Raw genomic sequence first — 24197 nt, forward strand, 5'->3', positions numbered from 1 at the left:
TTGCTTAATAAAAATGTATTTACACTGTTCAAATTCTTTGAAAATAATAAATAATAAATCACCAACTGTTTTATACCAATTCCTCTGGATGAGAAAAAGGCCTGTTGAGATAAAGGACAAACAGTCTTCCACTAACTCACATAGAAACTCAGTTCCAGCACTGTAGATGATCAGGCTACCAACTGAATAAGGGAGTCACCTCAAAAATGAAGGTGTGGCACAAAACATGCCACAAACGTATAAATTTTTGTTTTTATGAAATGTAAGCTGTTTAATATAGGAAGATAACTGCCAATCAGGTCTTCTCTAAGGCTCTCCCATAAAACCAGCAGACTTCAATACCTTCACATGCAGGAAGTAATGGTCCTTCACTTTCCTCTTGATGGCGGCTGCAGTCAGGAGGACTCCTTGCTGGTTCACTTCAAATGCTTTGTCTTCGTTTCCACTCACAATAGTAAAGTAGAAGGGTGGACCATTGTGAGAGGAGTCCTTGTCTGTCACTACTAGCTGCAGGACACTGAAACCCACTGGCTTATTTTCCTGCACCAAATTAAAAACAGAACAACACAAAACAAAACGACTTCAACACAACCAAATCTATTTGATAAGGGATACTTGAGAGTTTCTTAATAATATAAAATATATCAGAGGGGAAAAGTCTTACTGATGATTGACGGGACAGAGGGAAAACAGAAGTGGGGTACAAGGGATTGCAGTGGGGGTCGAGGTGGGGAGAGAGAACAGGAAGGGTGAGGAATGCCTGTGAGAAAAAGGGTGTGTGGAAGGTAATGGTGGTGTGGAGGGGTAGGAGTGAGGAGGATGCAGGGTGGAGACGAGGGAGGGAAGACAAAGCCAAGCCAAGATGGGGAGGAAGGAGAGGAGGAAAAGCAACAGCAGAAGAAGACAGGATTAGCAACGCTCTGAGATCTCTGACAGTGAGAATAGCTTAACACCCAAGCACAAAAAGAGGGGAGATGAAAGACTTTGGAAAAGAAAGATATTTCAAATAAGCATCTGACTGCAGTGAAAGAGCTCATTTCAAAAAGGATTCCAAATACCCTCGGGTACTCCAAGCTTACCTGGATAATCACACTGTAGTTTCCCTTGGAGAAGACGGGGGCATTGTCATTGACATCAGACACGTCAATGTTCACAGTCGTCGTGTTGACCCTGGGTGGACTGCCATTATCAGAAGCCTGAACCGTAAGTGTGTAACCTGAAATCTTTTGGGGATTGGGAGGGGTGGGGGGTGAGGAGAGACAAGAAAATGTACCTTCATTTTCATAAAGCCAACGAGTCAAAATTCTCTGTAGTCATTCGTCGTATCCTGTATCTGGGAATTCCCTAACCTACAAATGAGTGAACTACAAATAATGTGTTTTTCTCAACAGAAAAAGATACCAATGATGATTAGACTCTCCAATGCTTCTCAAAAACACATTCATCTTGTTAAAATGCTTTATCTTTAAAAATATGCAGTTCCATGAACAGAAAGAAGCCAGAAGTAATAAAAATGATTAGGTTAAAAAAAAAAAAAAGTCAAGTCTATCTCAAATGCTGTTGCTTCAGTAATAACATAGAAAGCAGTTTTCCTAAGATTTCATTTCACTGCAGTCACAATGGCAATTATCAAGAATACAAGCAACAATAAATGTTGGCGAGCATGTGGGAGAAAAGGCACACTCATACATTGCTGGTGGGACTACAAATTAGTGCAACCACTCTGGAAAGCAGTATGGAGATTCCTTAGAAACCTTGGAAGGGAACCACCATTGACCCAGCTATCCCACTCCTTGGTTTATACCCAAAGGACTTAAAATCAGCCCACTACAGTGATCCAGCCACATCAATGTTTACAGCAACTCAACTCACAATAGCTACAACCATGGAACGAAGCTAGGTGTCCTTCAACAGATGAATGGATAAAGAAAATGTGGTATATATACACAATGGAATATTTCTTAGTCTTTAAAAAGAATGAAATTATGGCATTTGCCAACAAATGGATGGAGTTGGAGAATATTATGCTAAGTGAAATAAGCCAATCCCCTAAACCCAAAGAATGTTTTCTCTAATAAGTGGATGCTACACAGTAGGGGGTGGGCAGTGAAGCTAGGGAAGAATAGTTACTTTGGATTAGGTACAGGGGAGTGAAGAGAGGGGAGGAGTATGAGGGTAGGAAGGGTAGTAAAATGAATCTGACATTACCCTATGTACATATATGACTACACGATCAGAGGGATTCTACATCATGTATAACCAGAAGAATGAGAAATTATACTCCATTTATGTACCATATGTCAAGATGCAGTCTACTGTCATGTATAACTAATTAGAACAACAACAAAAAACCACAATGTCAATGTTATTTATGGATATACTTTTTTAAAAAAATTTAAAATAAAAAAAACATTAACTCCCTCCAGCCCCCATAAGTTTATACCTCATAACTTCCCAACTTGACAATGTCCACTCAGAACAGACAGAAGTCAAGTCATTTCTGATATTGCTACTTTCTACACAAAGCCATTAACTAACCTTAGTGGATTTTCTAGTTTTTCTTTTGCAAAGTTTCTTTGTGTTTTCATTCAATTCTTACTGCTGCTTTCCTAATTTGGCCTCTTACTGTGTCACAACTGATGAATTATCAATAGCCTTTCCTACCACTACCACCACCCCACCCCACCCCATCATCTCTCTCCAAGTAAGAATACTTCCATGTATGGAAGTACTGATCTTCCAAAAGTCTTTTAATATATATCAGATTGCAAACATTCAATAATTTCCTAATGCATGCAGCATCAGGTCTGAACCTCTGATCCTGATTATCTGGCTCATAATCTGTTCCTAAAACCACTTCTCACTGAATGTCCCTCTACTACTTTTTATGATACATTTCACCAGTAGAACTGGGTACAGTCTCTTGGATGTGTTCCATGGTTTCATTCTCCATGCTTTCATTCACGCAATTTCTTACAGGGAATTTCCTTCTCTCGACCCCAATGGTTTTCCAAATCTCTGCTGTTATTTAAAATTCAGCTTCCAGTTATATATCGTTTTCTGTTTGGGTATGAGGTGCCCCCCCCCAACGCTCCTATGTAATGCAGGTCTCTTCAAAGGTGAGATGATCAGATTATTACGGTTAACTTAATTAGTCACCCTAGCTTGAATAGGTGGTGGCTGTGGTCACTGGGGCATGGCTGGAGGAGATAAGCCACTGAGTACTTCCCTGAGGCCCCTTCCCATTCCTATCTCTGCTTCCTGGCCACCACAAATGGAGCAGCTTCCCTCTACCACACTCTTCCATCAAGATGTTCTGCCTCACTTTGGGCCCAGAGCAAAATAAACTTTTCCTTTTCCACTTTTTGGGCTCAGTGACAAAAAACTAAAAATCCAACCCCTGAAGGATCTCAGGATGTTGAAGCCATTAGCAATCTCTTCCTGAATATAAACTTTCTACTAGCAGGAAGCCTATTCCTTATATTCTTAAGACTTTTGTATTGCAAAATTGCTTTTCAAGTATTTACATCCTGCTAGCCAGTTCCTGAGAAGGAGGCTGGTTCTAACTTTTGGTACTTCACATTATGTCCAGCAGAGAGGAATACCAGGCACTTCTACTTTTTGATTTGGTATTTAGTAAACAATTTAAATCCAACTTTTTCACTTACTGTTTCTCGGTCTAGAAGTTTAGTCACTTTCACTTCTCCCTTAACAGGGTCAATGGTAAATGGACTTCCTTGATTGCCTTCTATAATTGAGTAGTGGATGTGGCTATTGGAAGGTCCATCAGCATCATCAGCCATAACCTAGAAAATATCACACTCTGCTTTAGGAAGACAGTTAAGGAGGGGACAGTGGTCTACAAAAACTAGACTGATTTAACTAAAAATTCTTGTAAAGACCCAGAAGAAGAAAACTGTAAGGGGGAAAAAATACTCACTGTGATCACAGACTGCTCAAGAACAGCATCTTCACTGATCACTGTGGTATAGGTGTCTTGGCTGAACACGGGCGTGTTGTCATTGATATCTGTCACATTAATGTTCACAGTGGCCATGTCACTTAATGAAGGCGTGCCTCCATCAGTGGCTTCTACAGTCAGGTAGTATTCATGGGAGCTTTCATAATCCAGATTCTCAATGATAAATATGGCTCCTGCATTTAAAAATAATCAAAATTACTTGCAAATCTTTATAATGCTACCACTTTAATGAGCTACTTCCCCAAGTCCTTTTTGAATCCTTTCATTTTGAGATAGGATCTGATGAAGTTACCTAGACTGGTTCTGAATTTGCAATCCTTCTGCCTCAGTCTCCTGAGCTGCTGGAATTATAGGCATGTGTCATCATGCCTGGCTGTGTTTTCTAATTTCTTTTTTTTTTTTTTAAATATTTATTTTTTAGTTTTCAGCGGATACAACATCTTTGTTTGTATGTGGTGCTGAGGATCGAACCTTAATTCAAATATTAAAAATAAGGAATTTGCCCAACCCTGAAGCCTTATTTCTCCCAATTATTTTCCCAGCCATTAAAATATCCCAACTATAAGAATGATTATCTCTTATATCTCAAACCAGAGATCACAACAGACTTTATTTTAATAAACAAAAGAAAACTCTAGGGCTGGGGATATGGCTCAAGGGGTGGCGCGCTCGCCTGGCATGTGTGTGGCCCGGGTTCGATCCTCAGCACCACATACAAACAAAGATGTTGTGTCTGCCGAAAACTAAAAAATAAATATTAAAAAATTCTCCCCCCCCCCCTATCTTTAAAAAAAAAAAAAGAAAAGAAAACTCTAAAAAAATTTCATGCTGTGGGCTGGGGATGTGGCTCAAGCGGTAACGCGCTCATCTGGCATGCGCTGGGTGCTGGGTTCAATCCTCAGCACTACATAAAAATAAAGATGTTGTGTCCACCGAAAACTGAAAAATAAATATTAAAAAAATTCTCTCTCTTAAAAAAAAAATTCCATGCTGTGCTTTTAGTTTTTTTTCCTTCTCTTTCTTTTTAAAAGACTTATTCATCCTTTTCATTACAAAAGAATCTCCACATAACCTTCTACTTATATTTTATCATTAAAAATCCATTTTTTGATTTAACAATTCCTGTGACACCTTTCATTGTCAGTTCATTATTGTCTATTCTACTTAAAAAGAGACAGGAACAAAAGAACCCTAAAACAACGATTTTATGATATGTATTAAAATATCTGTCTAAATAACATAATTACACACCTATTCTTTATCTGAAGTAGTCACATACAATTAAATACAGTAACTTTTTATTTCTTTATTTTATAATTGCATTGAGGTCCCTCCCCACCTTTTTTATTGGTGTATTATATCTACATGTAATGGTGGGATTTGTTGTTACATATTTGTACATGTACAAATATATATGTACATGTATATAACAATATATACGTATATAACAATAAAATTTGGCCAACATCATTTTTCCAGCTCTCTGGGTCCCTTCCCTCTACTGTATTGATCTCCCTTCAGCTTTCAAGGATACCCTACAAAAAAGAGCAACTTCTTAAAGGGTTCTAAGACGGACAGCTACTTCAGACAACAGGCTAATAAGATGACATCAGTGTTTACACAGTAGGATTAATAACACTTCCGACTTTTGACCTTGTTGGCAGTCTTTTGGTATGATCCAAAGTATGTCCACTATTATATAATTAGCATAATGAAGAAATCAACTTAATGAATTATCACACACCAACCATAGAAACTAAGATCTGAAAGGTCAAAGCTATGGTTTTACTTGGGAAGCTACTTCACCTGTGTTGAATACAGGGGATAAAAGGAGTAATTATACAAGGTCCTCTACTATCAGCCATTCTTACCTTTACTAACGTGTGACATTTTACTTCATCACTAAGCGATTAGAATTTTAATTTTCTCTTTTGATGTGCTTGTAGTTCACAATGATACACCAGAAATATATTTTTTTAAGTAGAGCTACAGTCTGAAGTCATCTTAACCACTCTCACACTTTAAAAAATTAACAAAAGGAAAACTTGAACTCCATCTTTTCTGAACATCTACTGACTACAGGTGACCTGTCACTCTATGCAGTTCAGTGCCTCGCAAATCTAGCCTTTTTGGTGAAATAAAGAACTTCTTCTCATTTACATGGTAAATTACCTGTTTTAGAATCTATGCTGAATTTCCCATGTTCATTTCCACTTATTATTGAGTAGGTAATTTCTGCATTTGCTTCAATATCCCGACTTGCTGCATAAACTTGAAGAACTTCTGTTCCAATTAGAATGTCCTCAGACACTGTGGCACCATATTCACGGTATTCAAACACAGGTGGGTTATCATTTATATCTAAAACTGATACAACAACAGTGCCAGTAGCTGTCAACCTCCTTGGCAAACCTTGGTCTACAGCTTTCAAAGTAAGGGTGTATACTGCCTGTAGTTCTCTATCCAAAGGCTTTTCTAATTGAATAATTCCAGATAATTCATTAATGGAGAACTGCCCATCAGCAGAGTCAATTAGTGAGTAGGAAATCTTTCGATTCAAACCTGTGAAGATATGAAATTATGTTTAATTAATATTAATAATTTTTAAAATAGTAAAATGCTTATATTATTTAAAAAATTTATGGAAGTGATCGAGAAACAGTAAACTCAATTACCAATTTACAAGTAACAATTTACTGAGTGTACTATTTTAAAAAGACATCTATTTATTATTTAGCTTTAAAGACAATTATTTGAAAAGTATTTTTTGTTTTCTTCTAATTCTTCAGTATTAGACTAAAGACATTACTCTTTACTATCAAAATGCTATGAATGTATATCTTAGTCCTACTGTCTCCACAAAAAATTTTAAAAGATTTATAAGCTATGATAATACAACTTTTGCTTGTTCTATCTTTATGACACCAACAATGTATTAACAAAGCAATTAATTCAATGAGACATGAAGATGAATTCTTGAAGTCACTAACAAGAATGTTAGTAACCCTATAGATACATCTTATAGCAGTAAGTTTACTGGGCATAATTTTAAGGCTTCAAATATTCATTAAAAGTGAATTAATTATTCTGAAGATGTCATTTTAGGACAATGAGGAGCTACTCCGCATGTATGGGGTAAGATAAGGCTGCATTTGGAATGTGTTTAACACAGTGGCTCCTAAGCCCTCAGTGCAGTCTGAAGGCAGGGCAATCTTCCAGAGGATACCTGCATCTGCATCGGTGGCTTGCACTCTGGTCAACAGTGTTCCAGGCTCTGTGTTTTCAAACACAGTAATGGTATAAGGATCAGCAGTGAATTCAGGGACGTTATCATTCACATCTTCTAATGTAAGCACAACACTGGCTTGACAGAATCTTCCCCCTCCATCTGTGGCCTTGACTAGCAGATTATAAACTGCTTGCTCCTCCCGATCAAGGGGGGCTAATGTTTTCAGTTCACCTAAAAACAAACAGAAGTAAATGGAATCACTTGAAATTTAATTGTGAACTGCAGCTATACATCCTACTTCTCTTCTCCTACTAAATATGAATAACAGCTTTTCTCTGGAGAACAATTTTATCAATAACAGACTCAACAGCTGGATGAGCACACAAGTTACAGGTTTTCGACCCTACTAGTCATAGAATATGAGGCCAAAGACTCTTATGCTACACACAATCCCCAAAGTAAAATAGCTAATTAACCAAATTTGAACCTTTTTATTGATTAAAAAATTAGACTCATATGTTCATAATCTGTTCTCAAGAAAATAAAAAAGCTTAAAGGAAACCCATTACGTTATCACAAATTTTTTTCTTTCTTTTTTTTTTTTTTAGTACCACAGATTGAACCCAGGAGCACTTGGCCACTGAGCCACATTCTCAGTCCTATTTTGTATTTTATTTAGAGACAGGGTCTCATTGAGTTGCTCAGCACCTCACTTTTGCTGAGGCTGGCTCTGAACTTGCGGTCCTCCTGTCTCAGCTTCCCGAGGCGCTGGAATTACAGGTGCGCACCACTGTACCCCAGTACATTATTGCAACTTTAACAAAATACAAACTATAAAGATGAATAAAACATTTTAATTATGGAAAATGTTAAATTATAAACTCGTGGTCACAAATTTTAAAAATGTGCTTTATAAATAAAACAAATGAAGCAGAAAATTTGATGTATACTTTGAGTTTTTTTTTAATTATATAAACAGTTTTTAAGTTTTAAATTGTTAGCTCAAGGTAAGTGATATTGTTGCTCATTTTTTTTTTTTCTTTTCCCATCTTACCCCAAATCTGGCACATTAAATTGCTGTTTAGAGTTCCAAAAGATGTCAACTCCAAGCAGCAGGGTAAATTTGAAAAGGACAAATACTGTATGTAAACTAAATCACCCAACACACATGATTTTGTAAGAGTATACAATGAAACTTATCCCAGATTCTCATCATTACCTGTGTCTGGATTTAGTTTGAATTTTTCTGCCCCTGAACCAAACAATGTGTAAGTAATTTCAGCATTGGAACGGATATCTGCATCTGTAGCAGAGACCTGCATGATCAATTTCCCAGGAAGAGCGTCCTCAGGAATGGTGTCTGAATAAAGAGTCTACAAAAGATTTTAAACAATATTGTTAGAATGAGGAAATTATTATTATGATTATTAAGAGAATAACGAAAAAGAAATAATTTCATTTTGGCCATAGAAAACATGGAAAATGACTAAAGTTTAGATTCAAAGAGCTTTTAAAACTATTTTTCTTTAAAAAACACATGTAAAATGAAGGAGAAAGTAAGAGTCACCAATATCATGTCCCTGAAAGAGTCTGACCTAACATTTTACCAACAGAATAGCAAGCAGTAAGTTGTTAAGGCAGTTTCACATTTAAATTCTTATAAAGAAATAAGTAGTGTTCCATATTTATCTAAAAAGTAGAAAGAATACTTATTACATCGTGTATACTTATTTCCAAGTACAGGAATTTATTGTGTGTGTAAGTGTTCCTTAACAATAACCAAATGATTGTATTTGGGAGAGAAGTGATCCTTGTGTTATGGGAGAAAAAAAAGTTTTCCCCAAGCCACAGTCAGGACACCTGCTCCTCTTTCTTCATACGTACTTAACCTTCAAACATAGTAAACAGCTGTTTCCAGTTCCAATTATTAAGGAATCCATGCAATAAACAAAAACATAAGAGGAACAGATTAAGATTTTGTTGAATGTACTTTCTGAATAAGTTTACATATGTGTGTGTGTGTGTGTGTGTGTGTGTGTGTAGACAGATATATTTTTAATGCTGGGGATCAAAACCTGGGCCTTGGACATGCTAGGCAAGCACCCTAACAGTAAGCTATACCCCTCCAGGCCCTTAGGTGAGCTATATTTTATGACTCATGAAACATGATATTTCGCAATACTGTTTAATTCAAATGGTTTAGTGTCCTAATTTTATTATTCCCAAAGAAGTTACAGTATTACATTCAAAGAATGTGAAAGTCCTAGAAAATAAAATACATTTAATTTCCACTAAGGGGAGACATGTGCATAACCCCCATTCCATATTCTCACCCAAGAGTACAAAAAGGAATAGGAATTAACTCCTTATCCTTCAGGAGTCCCACCTCCCCAAGAATGAATTTCCAGCATCTCTTTGCCTGAGATCATCTCTGTTGTTCTCCGCAGGAGCAACACCTCTCCGCTTACTGAATCTACAGCTTTCTCAAGCGGCTCTGTCCCTCTTCACATTCACTGTCCCCTCTACCAGTCTTCTCTTATCCCGTCACACTCTTCTTCCTTCCTTTCCTCCTAACCCTCTGCACTGGTCAAAGCTATTTCTTCATTGATGCACACCATGTGACCTTTAGTCAGGTAGGTGTCCACTTACATCATGATCCAGAGACTGCTATTTCCCAAGTCATTCGCAGAACTGATATGGTCTGTTTCACTTCTCAGCCATCTTTTTCAGCTACGTTATACCTTTGCTTACCACCCTTCCTCCTCAAAATTCTCTCACCCCCTTGACTGCACTGCATCAGTCTGACTCTTCCTTCCATCTCTGCTTCCTTTGCAAGTAACTCATCTCTTCTCCCTGACCACCTTTTTGTTGGTATCCCTCAAATGAACTCAATGATCAGCTTCCAAAAACAACTGCCAGGAGTATCTATCTCTCTCTAATATCCATCCTGAATCTCCCCATCTCTAAATGTCTAAAAATCACATCCAATTAAAAGTCCCATTACCTGAAATTAAACAAATCTGAAATGGAACTCGACAGGCTTCCGCTAAGACAGATGTCCCCTCCAGGCTTACCTCTGCCACCACCTGTTCTTTCTCCAAATACCCTCGGCAGTAAATGTTCAAGTCCTGACACAACATTCCTGTCACATTCAGGCAGGGACTGAATGCTACCACTTTTTTAATGTGGCGCCTTCAGAACTTTCATTGTTCTGCCACCTCTGCCCGTTCTATGGACTTTCACGCTTCCTTTTCCAAATTATAGACAAAACACAACCAAACTGAACTTCTTTAAGGAAGGAACTCTTGGTTCATATCATGCCTATCTTATCCTCCATACATTCCTTAATCCAGTTTGACCTTGTCCTCCCTTCCCAGGGATTTATCACTTCTGGCAAAATAAGTGACTATTCCCACACCTCCATTCCCTCCTCACACACCACCTTTCCACTCCTCCTGATCATCCTATCACTGCCTCCTGAAGGGTGAGCCCACAACCTGCCACGGAACAGCTTTTCCTCATCTCCACTCTTCAGTGACCACTCCTGCTTGAGTCCTGCTAGTCTTATAGTCAACTTGGAGGGGGAACAGCTCTTCTCTGAAACAGATATATATGGTTACCAGGATTGAGCCCAGGGGCACTTAACTACTGAGCCACATCTCAATCCCCAACCCCTTTTATATTTTTGGTTTTAGAAAGGGTTTCACTAAGTTGTTTAGGGTCTTGCTAATTTGCTGAGGCTAACTTTGAACTCAAGATCCTCCTGCCTCAGCCTCCAGAGCTGCTGGGATTACAGGCATGTACTACCACGCCCAGCTCTGGTTATATGTTATTCTCCCATTAAATAGTGAACGCCACAGGTGCAGGAGCCTTTTCCCTAACCTCTTAAGTTTTTCTTCCGTGTAGAAAAGCAAGTGCTCCAAAATGACCTGCTAAGCAAAACTGAGCTTTTTAGAAGAGCTGGTCAAATGTTTTCACCAAAACAACCTTCTTCTCAAATTAAAGAATCCTTTTTATGAAAGTTGACAGAGTATTTTTAGAGTTAGACACAACCGTAATCCTGTCCATAATTTAAGAACAAAGTTTTTGAGCAACTGACCATTCCACAAAATAGTTCTGAAGCTTTTCCAGGTCTTCCATCATTGGACACCTCTGCTTTAACAGTGATTATAATACAAAACACAACTAAAGTACAACAGAGAGGTCAATGGCAGTCCTATTAAAAGGATTAAGAAGCTTGAATTCTAATATTCAAACTTAAAAGAGAAGCCTACCTTTTCACAAACTGGACTGTTGTCATTTGCATCAAGAACCTTCACTTCAACAATAGCCTTTGATGAGAAGGTCCCATCAGTCGCTGTGATGGTCAGAAGATAATTGTCCTTTTTTTCCCTATCTAGAGGTTTCTTCACGTAGACCTTCCACTCATTCTGTATATTTTCAACAGCAAACTGTCCCAAAGCATCCCCTCCTGTTAAATCCATGAAGGAAGATGACAGTCAAATTTGTTGAATTAAAGACAGAAATAAGTAACAGGAAAAATAAATCATACAAAATATGCGTAGTTACAGTTTAAAAGGACTAAGAATTCTAAAAATAATTAATCTAAATTTGGCATACTTTAACTTTTTACCCCCAAAAAACAGCATTAAAATAGTACTTAAGCATAGCATTAAGCCAAATAAAATTTAAGCTCAACAGAATGAGCATGAAGGTCAGTCTAAGGAAACAGTTGTACTTAGGTAAAGAACCTGAAATGCGCTTAACAGATGTGACTTAGCTACTTATTAACTATCCTTTTAACTCCCTATTTCCCTAAAATGCATGTACAATATACTTTTAATACACTTTAAATTAAACCAATTGGTTTGAAATCTTTACCTGTTATAAAATATGTAACTTGTCTGTTAATCTCTTCAGAGTCGGCATCTGTGGTACTTAAGATGGCAATTACACCACCTGGTGGATCGTCTTCACTCACAGTCCCTTTATAAATCTCTGCTGTGAATCGTGGCGGACTGTCATTGACATCTGTGACAGTAACGTCCACGATGGCCGTGGAGGACAGCTGAACCTTTTCGCCATAATCTGATGCAACCACTTTAATCTGATAATTATCTTTCTCCTCATGGTCCAGTGCCTTTAGAGTCGTAATCCAGCCTGTTTCCATATTAATGGCAAAAGACTCAATGATGTCTACACTTTGTGACTGATCGAGACTGTATATAACTTGACCATTGGCTCCTGAATCTAGGTCAGATGCCCTTATCTGGATGACTCTACTTCCTCCTGGTAGGTTTTCAACAACAAATGCCTCATATGGATTAGACTCCAAGACTGGGCTGTTATCATTTGTATCCTTCACTTGGATACTAACATCTACTGAAGCCACCAGTTCATAATCATCACGAGTACATCTGGCAAGTATGGAAAACTGATACCACTTAGTTGTCTCATGATCTAGACTCTTCTCCAATTTTAGTCTCCCGCTCTGCCTGTCAATCACAAAGAACTCATCTCTATTACTTTCGGGAGTATTCCCTTTGATCAGGCTGTAAAGAACAGTGCCGCTGTGCTCTGCTTGAATGAGATCTATTTCTGTTCCGATAGGCATATCTTCTGAAACTGTATAGGTATAAAAGGGTTCTGAAAATTTTGGAAGCTGTGTTTCTGGGGGAAGTATCTTAACGTAGACAGGAACAACAGATTCTTTTGATGGAGACCCATTATCCACAGCTCTAACAAAGAAAGTGAAGAACTCGTTTTCTAAGCCAATTAAGCTTTCTTTTGTGGTAATTATGCCAGACAGTTTGTTAATTTCCAAATTCTCCTTAACACTTTCAGAATCTGCTTCAATGGCATAGGTGACATCAGCATTGGATCCCTCATCAGCATCACTTGCAAAAACTTTAATGACCGATGTTCCTTTGGCAGCATTGGATCCGATGTTCACTTCGTACTTGGTTGCCCGAAACTGTGGTGCATTATCGTTATCATCTGTAAGGATAACATTAATTGTGCAGAAAGCAACTTTTCCTCCAGCATCCTTCGCCATTAAACGAACTGGGATCACTTTCTCTGCTGGGGTCTCTCGATCAAGTTTTTCCAAAGTAAATATCTGTCCTCTCTCATTTGTGTAAAATCTGTCTTTGGCAAAGTCATTTACAATGTGGTAAGTAATGAGACCATAAATACCAGAATCCCTATCAGTTGCCTTAACCTCAATCACCAGTGTATGTAAGGGAGCATTTTCAGCAAGTTCCACTTCATATTCATTCTGAAGAAAAACAGGACTGTGCAAATTGCCTCCAATTACAGTTATATGAACCTGAGCTGAACTTCTAAACACACCATCAGAAACAGAAATGTTGAGACTGTAAAATGGCTTCAAGGTGTGCCGGCGCAGATTTGAGAGTGTGATGATCCCCGTTTTACTGTCAATGACAAAATGTTTATGATCATTGCCAGACAGAATGGAATATTCCAACTTGTCTATGTCTGAACTGTCTGCATCATAGGCCTTCACACACATCACAAAATGCCCATGAGCGGCATGCTCACTAATTTTGGCTTCATAAATTTGTTGGTCAAAGAGTGGAGGATTATCATTGAGGTCAGTGACATCCACCGTGACAATCACATCGCTGCTCAGTTGAGGCATACCACTATCAACAGCCCTTACAAAAATCTTGTGCTGGTGGAACTGTTCATAATCTAAAGTTCTGATAAGTGAGATGAGACCAGTGCTGCTATCTATGTGAAAATGATCATGACTCTTGCTGTGATTTCCAAACATCTGGTATGAAATTCCTCTGTTTGGTTCTGAATCAGAATCTGTAGCTCTAACTTGAACGACAGATGTTCCAATTACAGATGCCTCAGACAGAGTTGCAGCATAAGACTGCTGAACAAACACAGGAGGGTTATCATTGATGTCTTCCACTATTATGTCAACAAACACTTCGGCATGAGCACCAGTCAAAGAATCAGTTGCTCGTATGCTCAGTTTATATGCTGGGTGGGACTCAAAATCCAAAGGGGCTATGACATTTATAACCCCGGTATTGAAGTTAATGGTAAACTGGCTAAAAGGATCTCCATCTGTGATGCTATAGAACACTTTTAAGCCTTCTGGACTGTTGGCTTGTATGTGGACAACTGGGCTGTGCATCTGGATATTCTCTGGAATCTCTGCACTGTAGAAAGGTTTTTCAAACACAGGCATGGCTTTATTCATAACAGTGATTGGGACTATAACTTCAGCTGAGAAAGCTGGGTTTCCCCCATCTTTTGCAACCACTGTGACAAGATATTCTTTATTTAAGGTGTCAAGTTCAAATTGCTTCTTCAATGAAATTTCACCTGAGGGTCCAATTTGAAAGTGGTCATGGTGTTCCTTAAGGTAGTAGTGCACTTCCCCATTTCTGCCACTATCTCTGTCTACAGCAGTGACATAGCGAATGACATGGCCCACCTCAGTATCCACTTTAACTACAGCGTAATAGGGAAGGTTGACAAACACTGGTGCATTGTCATTTTGGTCTTCTACAGTGACTTTCACGACAACATGGGCCACTGCTGAAGGCTTATGTTCTTCTGTCACTTCTACCACCACATCAAATGCCTCCTGCTGTTCACGATCAAATGGTATACCAGTGGTGGATAGCACTCCTGAAGTGCGGCTAATCTTAAATCTGCGGTCTGGGTTGAGGATGTGATAAAACAGAGGTTCGTTGATAGGATTCCCAATAGCAGTAATGACGGCTAATGTTTTGGCTTCCGTGGAGTTCTCTTTCACGACTGCAGAGTAGAAGTCTTGGGTAAACTTGAGCTGACTTTCCTTGCTTTCTTTCACGTTAATTTTCACAGAGGTAAAGCTGGCAAATCTGCCATCAGAAGCTCGAATGGTTAACTCATAGCGGCTTCTTAACTGAGTTGTGTTTTGTACAGTTATAGTGCCAGTCTTGTAGTCCATCATAAATTTGTCCCCAATGTTGCCTTCGGTGATGGAGTATATTAACTGTGAGAACGCACTGGAATCAGCATCAGTAGCATTTACTGTGGTGACTTTTACTCCTCTGTATGTTGGCAACAGAAGAGATGCTTCGTACAATGATTTGGAGAAAACAGGAGGGCAGTCATTAATGTCAATTACGTGTATGGTGACATTAGCTGCATATTCAGCAAATAAACGTGGTGTCCCCATGTCATGCACTTGTACAGTAAAGTGAAAAACACTTGTTTCTTCATAGTCCAGACTTTGTACTGTATGAATAGCTCCAGTGCTAGAATCAACAGCAAAATATTTGTGCATAGAGGGCTCAACAATGTGATAAACAAGCAAGGAATTTGATTCTTTATCAGCATCAGTTGCTCGAATCACTAGTGGGATATTCATGTCTGTCAGGACTACACTGTTGAGGGAAGCTGATTCACTGATAAGTCCTGAGTATTCTGTCTGCATAAAAACTGGCGAGTTGTCATTCTCGTCTAGTAGATGCACTAAAACAGTTGTATTAGTGGACAAACCAGCCATGTTGGTTCCCTGGACTGTCAATGTATAAATGGGCAAAGTTTCAAAATCCAGGGCTTTCTGAGTGATGATACTTCCAGAATGTGGATTAATATCAAAAGCATCACCTATATTCCCATCTTTTATTTCATATATCACTGATGACTGACTATGGGCTGTAACTAGTCCAACAAAACTCCCAATGCTGGTAATTTCACTAATTTCAACAGAGTATTCTTTTGATGTAAACTTAGGGGCAGCATTGTCAGCAATCGTGACAAAGATATGCACAGAAGTCATTTCACTCATTGGTGGACTGCCTTTATCTGTAGCTTTCACCATTAAATCATATTCCACTTGGTTACTTCGATCTAATTCTTTGGCAGTTTTTATAGAGCCCAAGATGGGATCAATCATAAAAGAATTTCCAATATTTCCTGAAAGAGGGGAAAAAATACATATTAGAAGATATGAGACATAATAGTAGTAGCTGGACAAAGAGAAAAAAAATCTTTTAAAATGATATTTTGAAATTAAGCAGAAATGCAGAGGACATAAATATTTGAATGGAACCATCAACTGTTTCCTGTTTCATTTTAATCCATCTAAAATAAGGCATGTTTTTCAGAAATTTGACTACAAGAAACAGAAGAAACCATTTTGTACCTAACGCCTAAACTCATTCTGTTGTCTGAACTGGAAATATGTTTTGGAAAGACATGGTTGTCTCTCCATAAAGCATCTGAGTTAATGATTTTCCAATAGTTCCTCAAAATCCTTCTGGAATATATTTGCATGTGCAAATTCACAGCGATCTAATTAATTATGAAAAGGAAGATTTCAATTCACTGGGAGAATTTACATCAAGATTCAAGAGAGCTGTCTTTTATTTTCAATATTTGGTGTACTGAGGAATAACCTACTTTACAGGTTTTAAAGATTCCAACAATAGTTTCTTCATAACCCTTTTCAGCCCAGTTTATCTTCTAGTCAATGGTTCTCAAGTAGGGGCAATTTTGTTCCCAAGAGACATCTGGCAATGTCTGGAGATACTTTTGGTTCTCCCAACTTAGAGGGAGAAAGCATTACTGGCATCTGGTGGTGGAGAACAGGGAGGCTGCTAAACATCTTACCATGCACAGGACAGACCCCCAAGACAAAAATTTTCTGGTCCAAAATGTCAATAGTGCTGCAGCTAAGAAATAAACTAGTAGGACACATTGTTTTGCTTACTTTTCTTTAAACCTTTTCAGGCTATGTTATATATATTTAGCTATAACCTCAACTCCAAAAAAATCCCATAATTTTGTGTCTTTTCAAGAAACCAGCAATTCCTGTAGCATTTTTTGCATAGATCAAGGCAGTATGAGAGTATTTAGGATAGATCCATCCCTAAGCCTTCCATCCCTTTTTGGTTTCATAAACAAATATGCAGGATTTATAGAACTAAATTTATTTTCCCCCCAAAGAACTATTATGCTTCCCCAAAACAAGCTACTTTAATTGTATTCTCAAATTATTTTTCCTCTAGGTTTGCAATCAGTATGGTACTTCATAGACCAGAACAGCTTAGTGTGATGTACAAACCAGGGAATTAGTCCAGCACTTCTTTCTCCACATCATTAACAGTAAACACTTCCTCTACAGTCTTCATTTCCTTCCTTTAATACATTTTCCAAAAATCCATGACAATTTTTTGAGGCCAGACCCAGCCTGGTTTTCATTAAGTCTCCCTGGCTCTGTGTCCAGACCCCAAGGCGGTGCCTCAGTCTGCAACAGGGAGGAAGCCAGGGTTTCTCTAGAACCTGCAGCTCTGGACTGAACTCTGGCCTAAGGATGGAGTCCTGCAGCTTCTGCCAGGCTGCTCAGACACTAATATCCGGACTGTCTCTATTTAAATGAGCCAATGATCCCAGGTTCTCTCTCAATGATTTTTAGGCAGTCATTAGAACTCAGAGATGCTTTTCTCATTCTATCCCGTACATCATCTTTATCTTTCTAAACTGTGACAGACTGGCCTGGCTGGACATGGGAGACCATGGTAACCCTTGGCAGCTACCTTCTCCACCCCCCAAAATTTATATTCGCCCATTGACGTATATTTCTCTTTTCTTTTTTTAAAAGCATTCTTTTTTTTTTAACCTTTATTTTACTTATTTACTTTTATGTGGTGCTGAAGATCAAACCCAGTGCCTCACACGTGCTACAACCCCAGCCCCATATTTCTCTTATTTTCTATAGTGAAACTTTATTTTGCCAGAAAAGCTTCAAATAGGCAAGGCTTCAAATGAAGGAATTAACATTCTCTCAGGCCTTTGAATTTGGTGTGTCCTTTCCTAGAACCGCCTTCCCTAACTGTTTCTCCAGCTTCTCCATTCATTTCTTTACTCATTCATTGAGGTTTTACCTGAATGGCCCTGCTTAGAGAGTGTGATGGTGAGGCCTTCCTTGACCTCCCTATTCAGTATAGAGATTTCTGTTCTTTACTGTTTTTGTTGTTTTGTTTTTTTTAACAGTATGTATGACAACCTTGCTCTTTACCAGCCATAGGAAATTTAGAAACATTCTTCATCATCTGGAGTAGCTTGAGTTTTTAAAAAGGTAGCTCTGAACTTGTCACTGATACCAAGAAGGTTCAACAGAAACCTAGCCAGTGATTTAATGTATGGATCTTTCTTTCTCTCTCTCCCTCACACACACACAGAGGCAGAAAGCATCAGATATACAGAAGGGAAAGCAACGTATTTTGTGCAAAAACAACAAGGGCTGCTGACTGGTGTATAACTAACAGTTACATTTGCCCACACTGAAATATACATATGGCAGAAAGGCAGTAAGCGGCAAAAGTTGAGGTCTTAGTAATTTAGCTGAAATATTTTAACTTTATATTGTTCTCTGTATTTAAACAAGGAAATCATCTGAACAAACACGCCCATTTTTGTTTTTTAGCTACCACTATAGTTTAATGTATCTCTCCCACAGAGAAAGTAAGAAAGATGTGCAGGAGAGTCTTGTTTCTTCTTGTGATTGACACACTGCAGGTGTTCATTCAGGAAAGGCCTAAACAAAGTAAAGCAACCTTTAAACTTCACTGTAATTACATTTAACATGACCTTGGAGAAAAAAACAATTCAAATCAATAAATGTATTTACTGAATGTATTTCCAGGTGTCATAACAATAGTAGGAATGTTCCAATAATCTACTTTTAAAAATAACCTAAAAAGAAGAAAATACCACATGGCTCAGAGTATGGCACTGATGTGTCTCTACTGCATAGCCCAACTGATACTGAAAATATCTTTTAATTAAATTCCTTTTCCCCTAAAGACTCCTAATCAGACTAAACCTTTTGCTCAATAAATTGCTGCTAATTAAACATACAGTGTTATGGATGGAATTTATAACTAGTCTTTTGAACTTTATTAAATGTAATCTGACACAAATTAGGAAGCAGCTGATTATGGATAAACTGATAAATAAAAGGCAGTAAGAACATTTTATAGTTCATACCATACCAAAAGATGTACATACAAACAATTCTACTGCATTTTCCTGGTAATGGTTTCCTAAGAAATAATTGTTTAGCATAACTTTACATTACCAAAACTATAAAAACATATTAAAAGCTCTAATACCATATTAGAATAGCCCATTGGTACTATCTATTCTTTGAGGGCAGATAAGAGTTCCATTCTTAGAATACCAAATTACTAATCCCATCAGTCATTACAAGCATTTGAAGAATGCACATGCCTTGACTCAGACACCAACAATCATATTTTAACCACCCAGTTGTTGAAAATTATGTGAAAGCTAAGGGAAAGTTTAACATTTTCTCCTACATAAACCCAGCCAGTTTGTCTATGACAAAATTACTTTATTGAAACGCTCAGGCATGCACAAATGGAATGTACTGTTTTTCTAACTGCTAAATTTTTGAACCAGTGGAAAAATACTTGTATTCAAGTCACTAACTATATTACAATGCATTTTAACACTGCAATCACAGACAGTATATAAAATCATATTTGTGAATAATAAACTCAATTCAGTTATTTTATGGGAAACACATGAAATTTCAAATATGTAAAGAAATAAGAATAGTTTAAGCACATAAAGTAGAAAAGTAAGTATTGTGTAAAAATTATTCTCCATTTACTCAGATTTTTATTTTATGATCTATAGATAATCTAAACACTATGGAATCTAATGTATAGGAGAGACCACATCTAAGTAGATAGAGCTCTGCACTTAATAACAACAGAAATCAAGGAAAGCAGAAGATTTCAACTCTCTAAAACCATTATGAATATTAGAATGAAAGAAACAATATTTCTTGTACTAACAATGGCACTGAGGAAGGTGGGAAAAAAAAAATCAAACCACTTTCTCAATATTTCATCATTTACTCAAGAGTATTTGGCATGAGGAAGGAAAGTCTCAAGGCAATGAAATGTCTAACTGTGCAATCACATGCTCTGGAGCAGAAATCTTTTAGAACATATATGTCCATTTGTGGGCCAACGATAACCTGTTATCTATGAAGCACAAGCACAAATGCTGTGACTATGGCACCTGGCACATAAAATAAACTCAATCAGTCCATGGAACAAATAAATGAATGAACGAGTGAATGGCAGCATAAAACAGAAGAGAGAACAAAAACATTTCACCTTACCGTGACTATTTCTTGATGATCCTCCTTGTTATCACCAGCAAGTCCCTACAGGCTCTTGCCTGATTATACTCAGAAACACCCAGGTACACAGTTCCAGTTGGCCTTCCTGGCCCTGGATCACTCAGGCCCATCATCTCAGCCTTTTCAACATTTCTTCTAGTCTCAGACCCCACTCTGGCCTACTGCAACAACCCAATTCCACTCATGAAACAATTTTTAAAGAAACATAGGGGTTTAAGATAGTGCAGGGGAGCTAACTCAGTAGGAAGATGATAGGTAGAAGACGCTTTTTTTTGAGAATGGGACAAATCAGCACTCTATCATGGACACTTAGGCTCTGCACAAAAGAAAATACTCTCTGACTAAAAAGTAAAATGTTACATTACTAGGCCAGTATTCCTAAGTGTTTCAAAATCAACCAATATTTTAGAGGAAAATGATTCTTCAGTTAAAATTATCTCAGAAATACTGAAATTAGTCAAATAGAGTTTTCTTTTCTGCAGGACTTCTCAGAGTCTTAAAATTATGCTAATACTGTGACTCTCTAAGAATACTGGGTCCCAAACTTTTTAGGATTCAATCTCTAAAAAAAGAAGGAAAGGAAAATCTACATTCCTAACATGAAAAATGGTAGCTAAAGACCGATTCAAGCAATTTTTACGGATATACATAGAAATGCTTCAATATCTAAAACTAATTTTAGAAAAGAAAATATGCTTTAACAAACTGAATGGTCCAAAAATACCTGATTCAATTGAGTATAGCACTTCAGCATTTTTCCCTTTGTCTTTGTCCAGAGCCGTAACCTGCAAAACGACTGAGCCCACAGCTGCCGACTCATAAACCCGCCCTTCATAGGAGGAACTGGTGAACCATGGGGCATGGTCATTTGCGTCACTGACATTAATGACAACCCTTGCAAAGTTGCGTTTTACAGGAACATCCTGATCCCGTACCTAAAAAGAAAACACATTATCAATCCTGTTTGGGTTTTCTTTCTCATGCATTAAAAAAATCACTGTCACTCTCAAACCCATAAAACCTTTAAGAAGCCACATGCAGGCAGAAAAACAAGTAGATGCCTACCATGACTGTAAGAACATGCTGGTGAATGGCTTCATGATCCAGTTTTTCAGATGTACAGAGAGAGCCAGTTGCAGGATCAAGACGAAATTTCTTGAGACTCAATGGGTCTATACTACTCTGCAGAGTATATATTAGTTTATTTTTCTCATCCTTATCCACAGCACTGATTTGCAAAATTTCTGTTTCTGGCACTGTATCTTCAGGAATAACAACTTCATATTTTGATGTAGAAAACTGGGGACGATGGTCATTTGTATCTATTACTTTGATGAATACCTATAATAAATGACAAAAATGGCTCACATAATATTCCTAATAATTGTTTTAATATTTAAATAACCTAGAAAAATATATCACATGTACATTGAAAAAAATCTGTTATTTTAGCAAAATGTAATGTAAATATGAGAAAAGGAACAAATATCTAAAATCAAAAATATCCTTAAAATTTCTCACTGATACATTACTTATTTAAAATATGAGTAAGATAATAAAGCCTTCCTAAATTCTTGAAACTGACTTTAGAGACACAAGGATGTTCATAATTAACATTTCTTTATGAAATATAGACTTAATATCTCTTAGGTATCCACGCAGAAAACCTTTGTAGATTACTCATGGAAAGATAGCAGACAATTTACTTTGCCAGGATTTATACAAGACTTACTTCCTATACCACATTTGAATCTGAAACTTCTAATCTACTGAGGGGAGTGATAGATGGTTTTTCTATTTCTCCTTCTCATTTAAGACTCCAAATTCCTGTTAAGATTTTAAATATTAGAGAAAAAAAATTATTAATATTTTTAGGGCAGGGGATGGGGATCAGTGATAGAGTACCTGCTTAGCATGCATAAGGCTCTGGGTGCTCTGGGTTTGATCCCTACCATGACCAAAAAAGAAAAGGAAAATGTTTTTAAGTTTTCTATTAAGACCTATATATATATAAGTAGAAAGGTGTTTATTTCCTAAAATCAGTTTAAACAGATTGAAATAAAACTGTTAAGTATGTTAACATCAAACAAAAGTGTCAGAGGAGAAAAAAGAACCAATGTCAAAAAACTCCGTTCTAAGGTAAATTTTAAAATGACAAAAAATTTTACCTGGACAGTAAAATGCCTACTTTTCAGAATGGAAAGATGTATATGGATAAGGCATAGTATCAGCCTTATCAGCATCAATCACAAAAGATAGTTCATGAACAAGAAATCTAAGCTTCACTGACTCCTTCAGAACAAAAGGGTTTGTTAGTCCTAAGTGGCCCGAAGATCAAAGTCCTAGCACAGGTAAAACCATTAACCACACTAATGAAGGCATATGAACAGAGACCTTTTCATAGGTCCACAGCAGTGTTCTAACAGAACTCTACACCATCAATGACAGGTTTTTAACACTAAAATTTACATTTACATTAAATACATTTAAAACAAAACTGCAAACACCTCATTCATAAATATCAAAGATGAATCAAAGGCATGACTAAGGCAATTTTTTTTTTTTTTAATCAGGGATTGGACCCAGGGCACTTAACCACTGAGCCATATCCCCAGCCCTTTTTTGTATTTTATTTAGAGACAGGGTCTCGATGAGTTGCTTAGGGCCTCCTTAAATTGCTGAAACTGACTTTGTATCTGAATCCTTCTCCCACAGCCTCCTAAGCTGCTAGGATTCCAGGCCTGTGCCAACATGCCCAGCTATTAAGGTAATTTCTACAGATCAAATCAGAACATGCCTATTTCCACAAGGAACTTAAAATATATATTTTTTAACCATGGAGTAGGTATTGGGCAGAGTTGTTTAATCCTTCTCCAAAATCAATTAATCACTATTAAATAGAAAGAGCTGGAAGTTAAAATACTTGGTCTTAATAAGGTTGCTGAACACATTTATTAGGCACTTATGTGCTCAGCATTTGCCCACGTAGAACTGAGGGTGTAAGACAAGTGTACAGTAGTAGTTCCTGCCCTCATAAAGTTTTCAAACTCACTGGGCAATGTCTTGCACTATGCAATTTAACTATGTCTCATATATTATTACCTAAGTTTTTAAGAGTCTTGAGACCGGCTGGGACATTCCCAAAACTCTTAAGAATGGAGTAAAATTTTGCTTGAGTAGGTTTTAGGTTGGTAGGTAAATGTGTACCGGGAAGAGCTTGGTCAAAGACATGAAGGTAAGAGGTGAGACTGGGACCAAACATACAGCGCCTTGACTCCTGAGCTGAGGCTGCAGGACTACATATCCTGTGTGCTCTGAACCTACTTTTCAGAGCAAATCTACCTTCACCTCCTCTGCTCAGTCGGGTAGACCCTTCGAGTAGCAGGCAGCACAAGATGAATTGAAAGAAAAGAGAATCGAGGTAGGAAGGTAAATCAAGTACTAGGGGTAGGGTGACTGACAAGAGCCTGCACCAGTTCTGATAGGCAGCAATACTCTTAAGTACTTCCTGGGGTGACAGGTTTTAAGATCTTTAAGAGCAAAGACTCTTATGTGCCATCTTACATAATCTTTATAAAAAATTAAGGATGGTCAACCCTATACCCATTTTTCAGATGAGAAAATGCAAGTAGAGAGGATTAGAGATTGTCCATGGATAAAAGCAAGATGTAGGGATGAGACTAAAACCAAGATGCCTGCTCCGGAGTATGCAATGCTCATCATCAAGAGAAACTGAAAGAAACCATGAAAGCAAAGCTGTTTTGAGGGAGAGA

At 37.6% G+C, this 24197-nt stretch overlaps 1 protein-coding gene across 2 annotated transcripts in view; it reads right to left on the reverse strand.

Annotated features, from left to right (window-relative positions):
* The window catches only part of Fat1 (FAT atypical cadherin 1), a 124614-nt gene that overhangs the window by 16544 nt on the left and 83873 nt on the right, over nucleotides 1-24197 (reverse strand). For both annotated transcript variants that reach the window (XM_076853740.1, XM_076853739.1), the window contains exons 8-18: nucleotides 21490-21765; nucleotides 21149-21359; nucleotides 12093-16160; nucleotides 11486-11682; nucleotides 8431-8584; nucleotides 7209-7442; nucleotides 6155-6544; nucleotides 3941-4155; nucleotides 3669-3806; nucleotides 1080-1223; nucleotides 343-540 (exon numbers count right to left, since the gene is read on the reverse strand). In XM_076853740.1, coding sequence (XP_076709855.1) covers nucleotides 343-540; nucleotides 1080-1223; nucleotides 3669-3806; nucleotides 3941-4155; nucleotides 6155-6544; nucleotides 7209-7442; nucleotides 8431-8584; nucleotides 11486-11682; nucleotides 12093-16160; nucleotides 21149-21359; nucleotides 21490-21765 — 6225 coding nt within the window. The remainder of the gene's footprint in view (nucleotides 1-342; nucleotides 541-1079; nucleotides 1224-3668; nucleotides 3807-3940; nucleotides 4156-6154; nucleotides 6545-7208; nucleotides 7443-8430; nucleotides 8585-11485; nucleotides 11683-12092; nucleotides 16161-21148; nucleotides 21360-21489; nucleotides 21766-24197) is intronic.

Source organism: Callospermophilus lateralis, chromosome 4 (assembly GCF_048772815.1).
Source record: "Callospermophilus lateralis isolate mCalLat2 chromosome 4, mCalLat2.hap1, whole genome shotgun sequence".
Lineage (NCBI taxonomy): Eukaryota > Metazoa > Chordata > Mammalia > Rodentia > Sciuridae > Callospermophilus > Callospermophilus lateralis.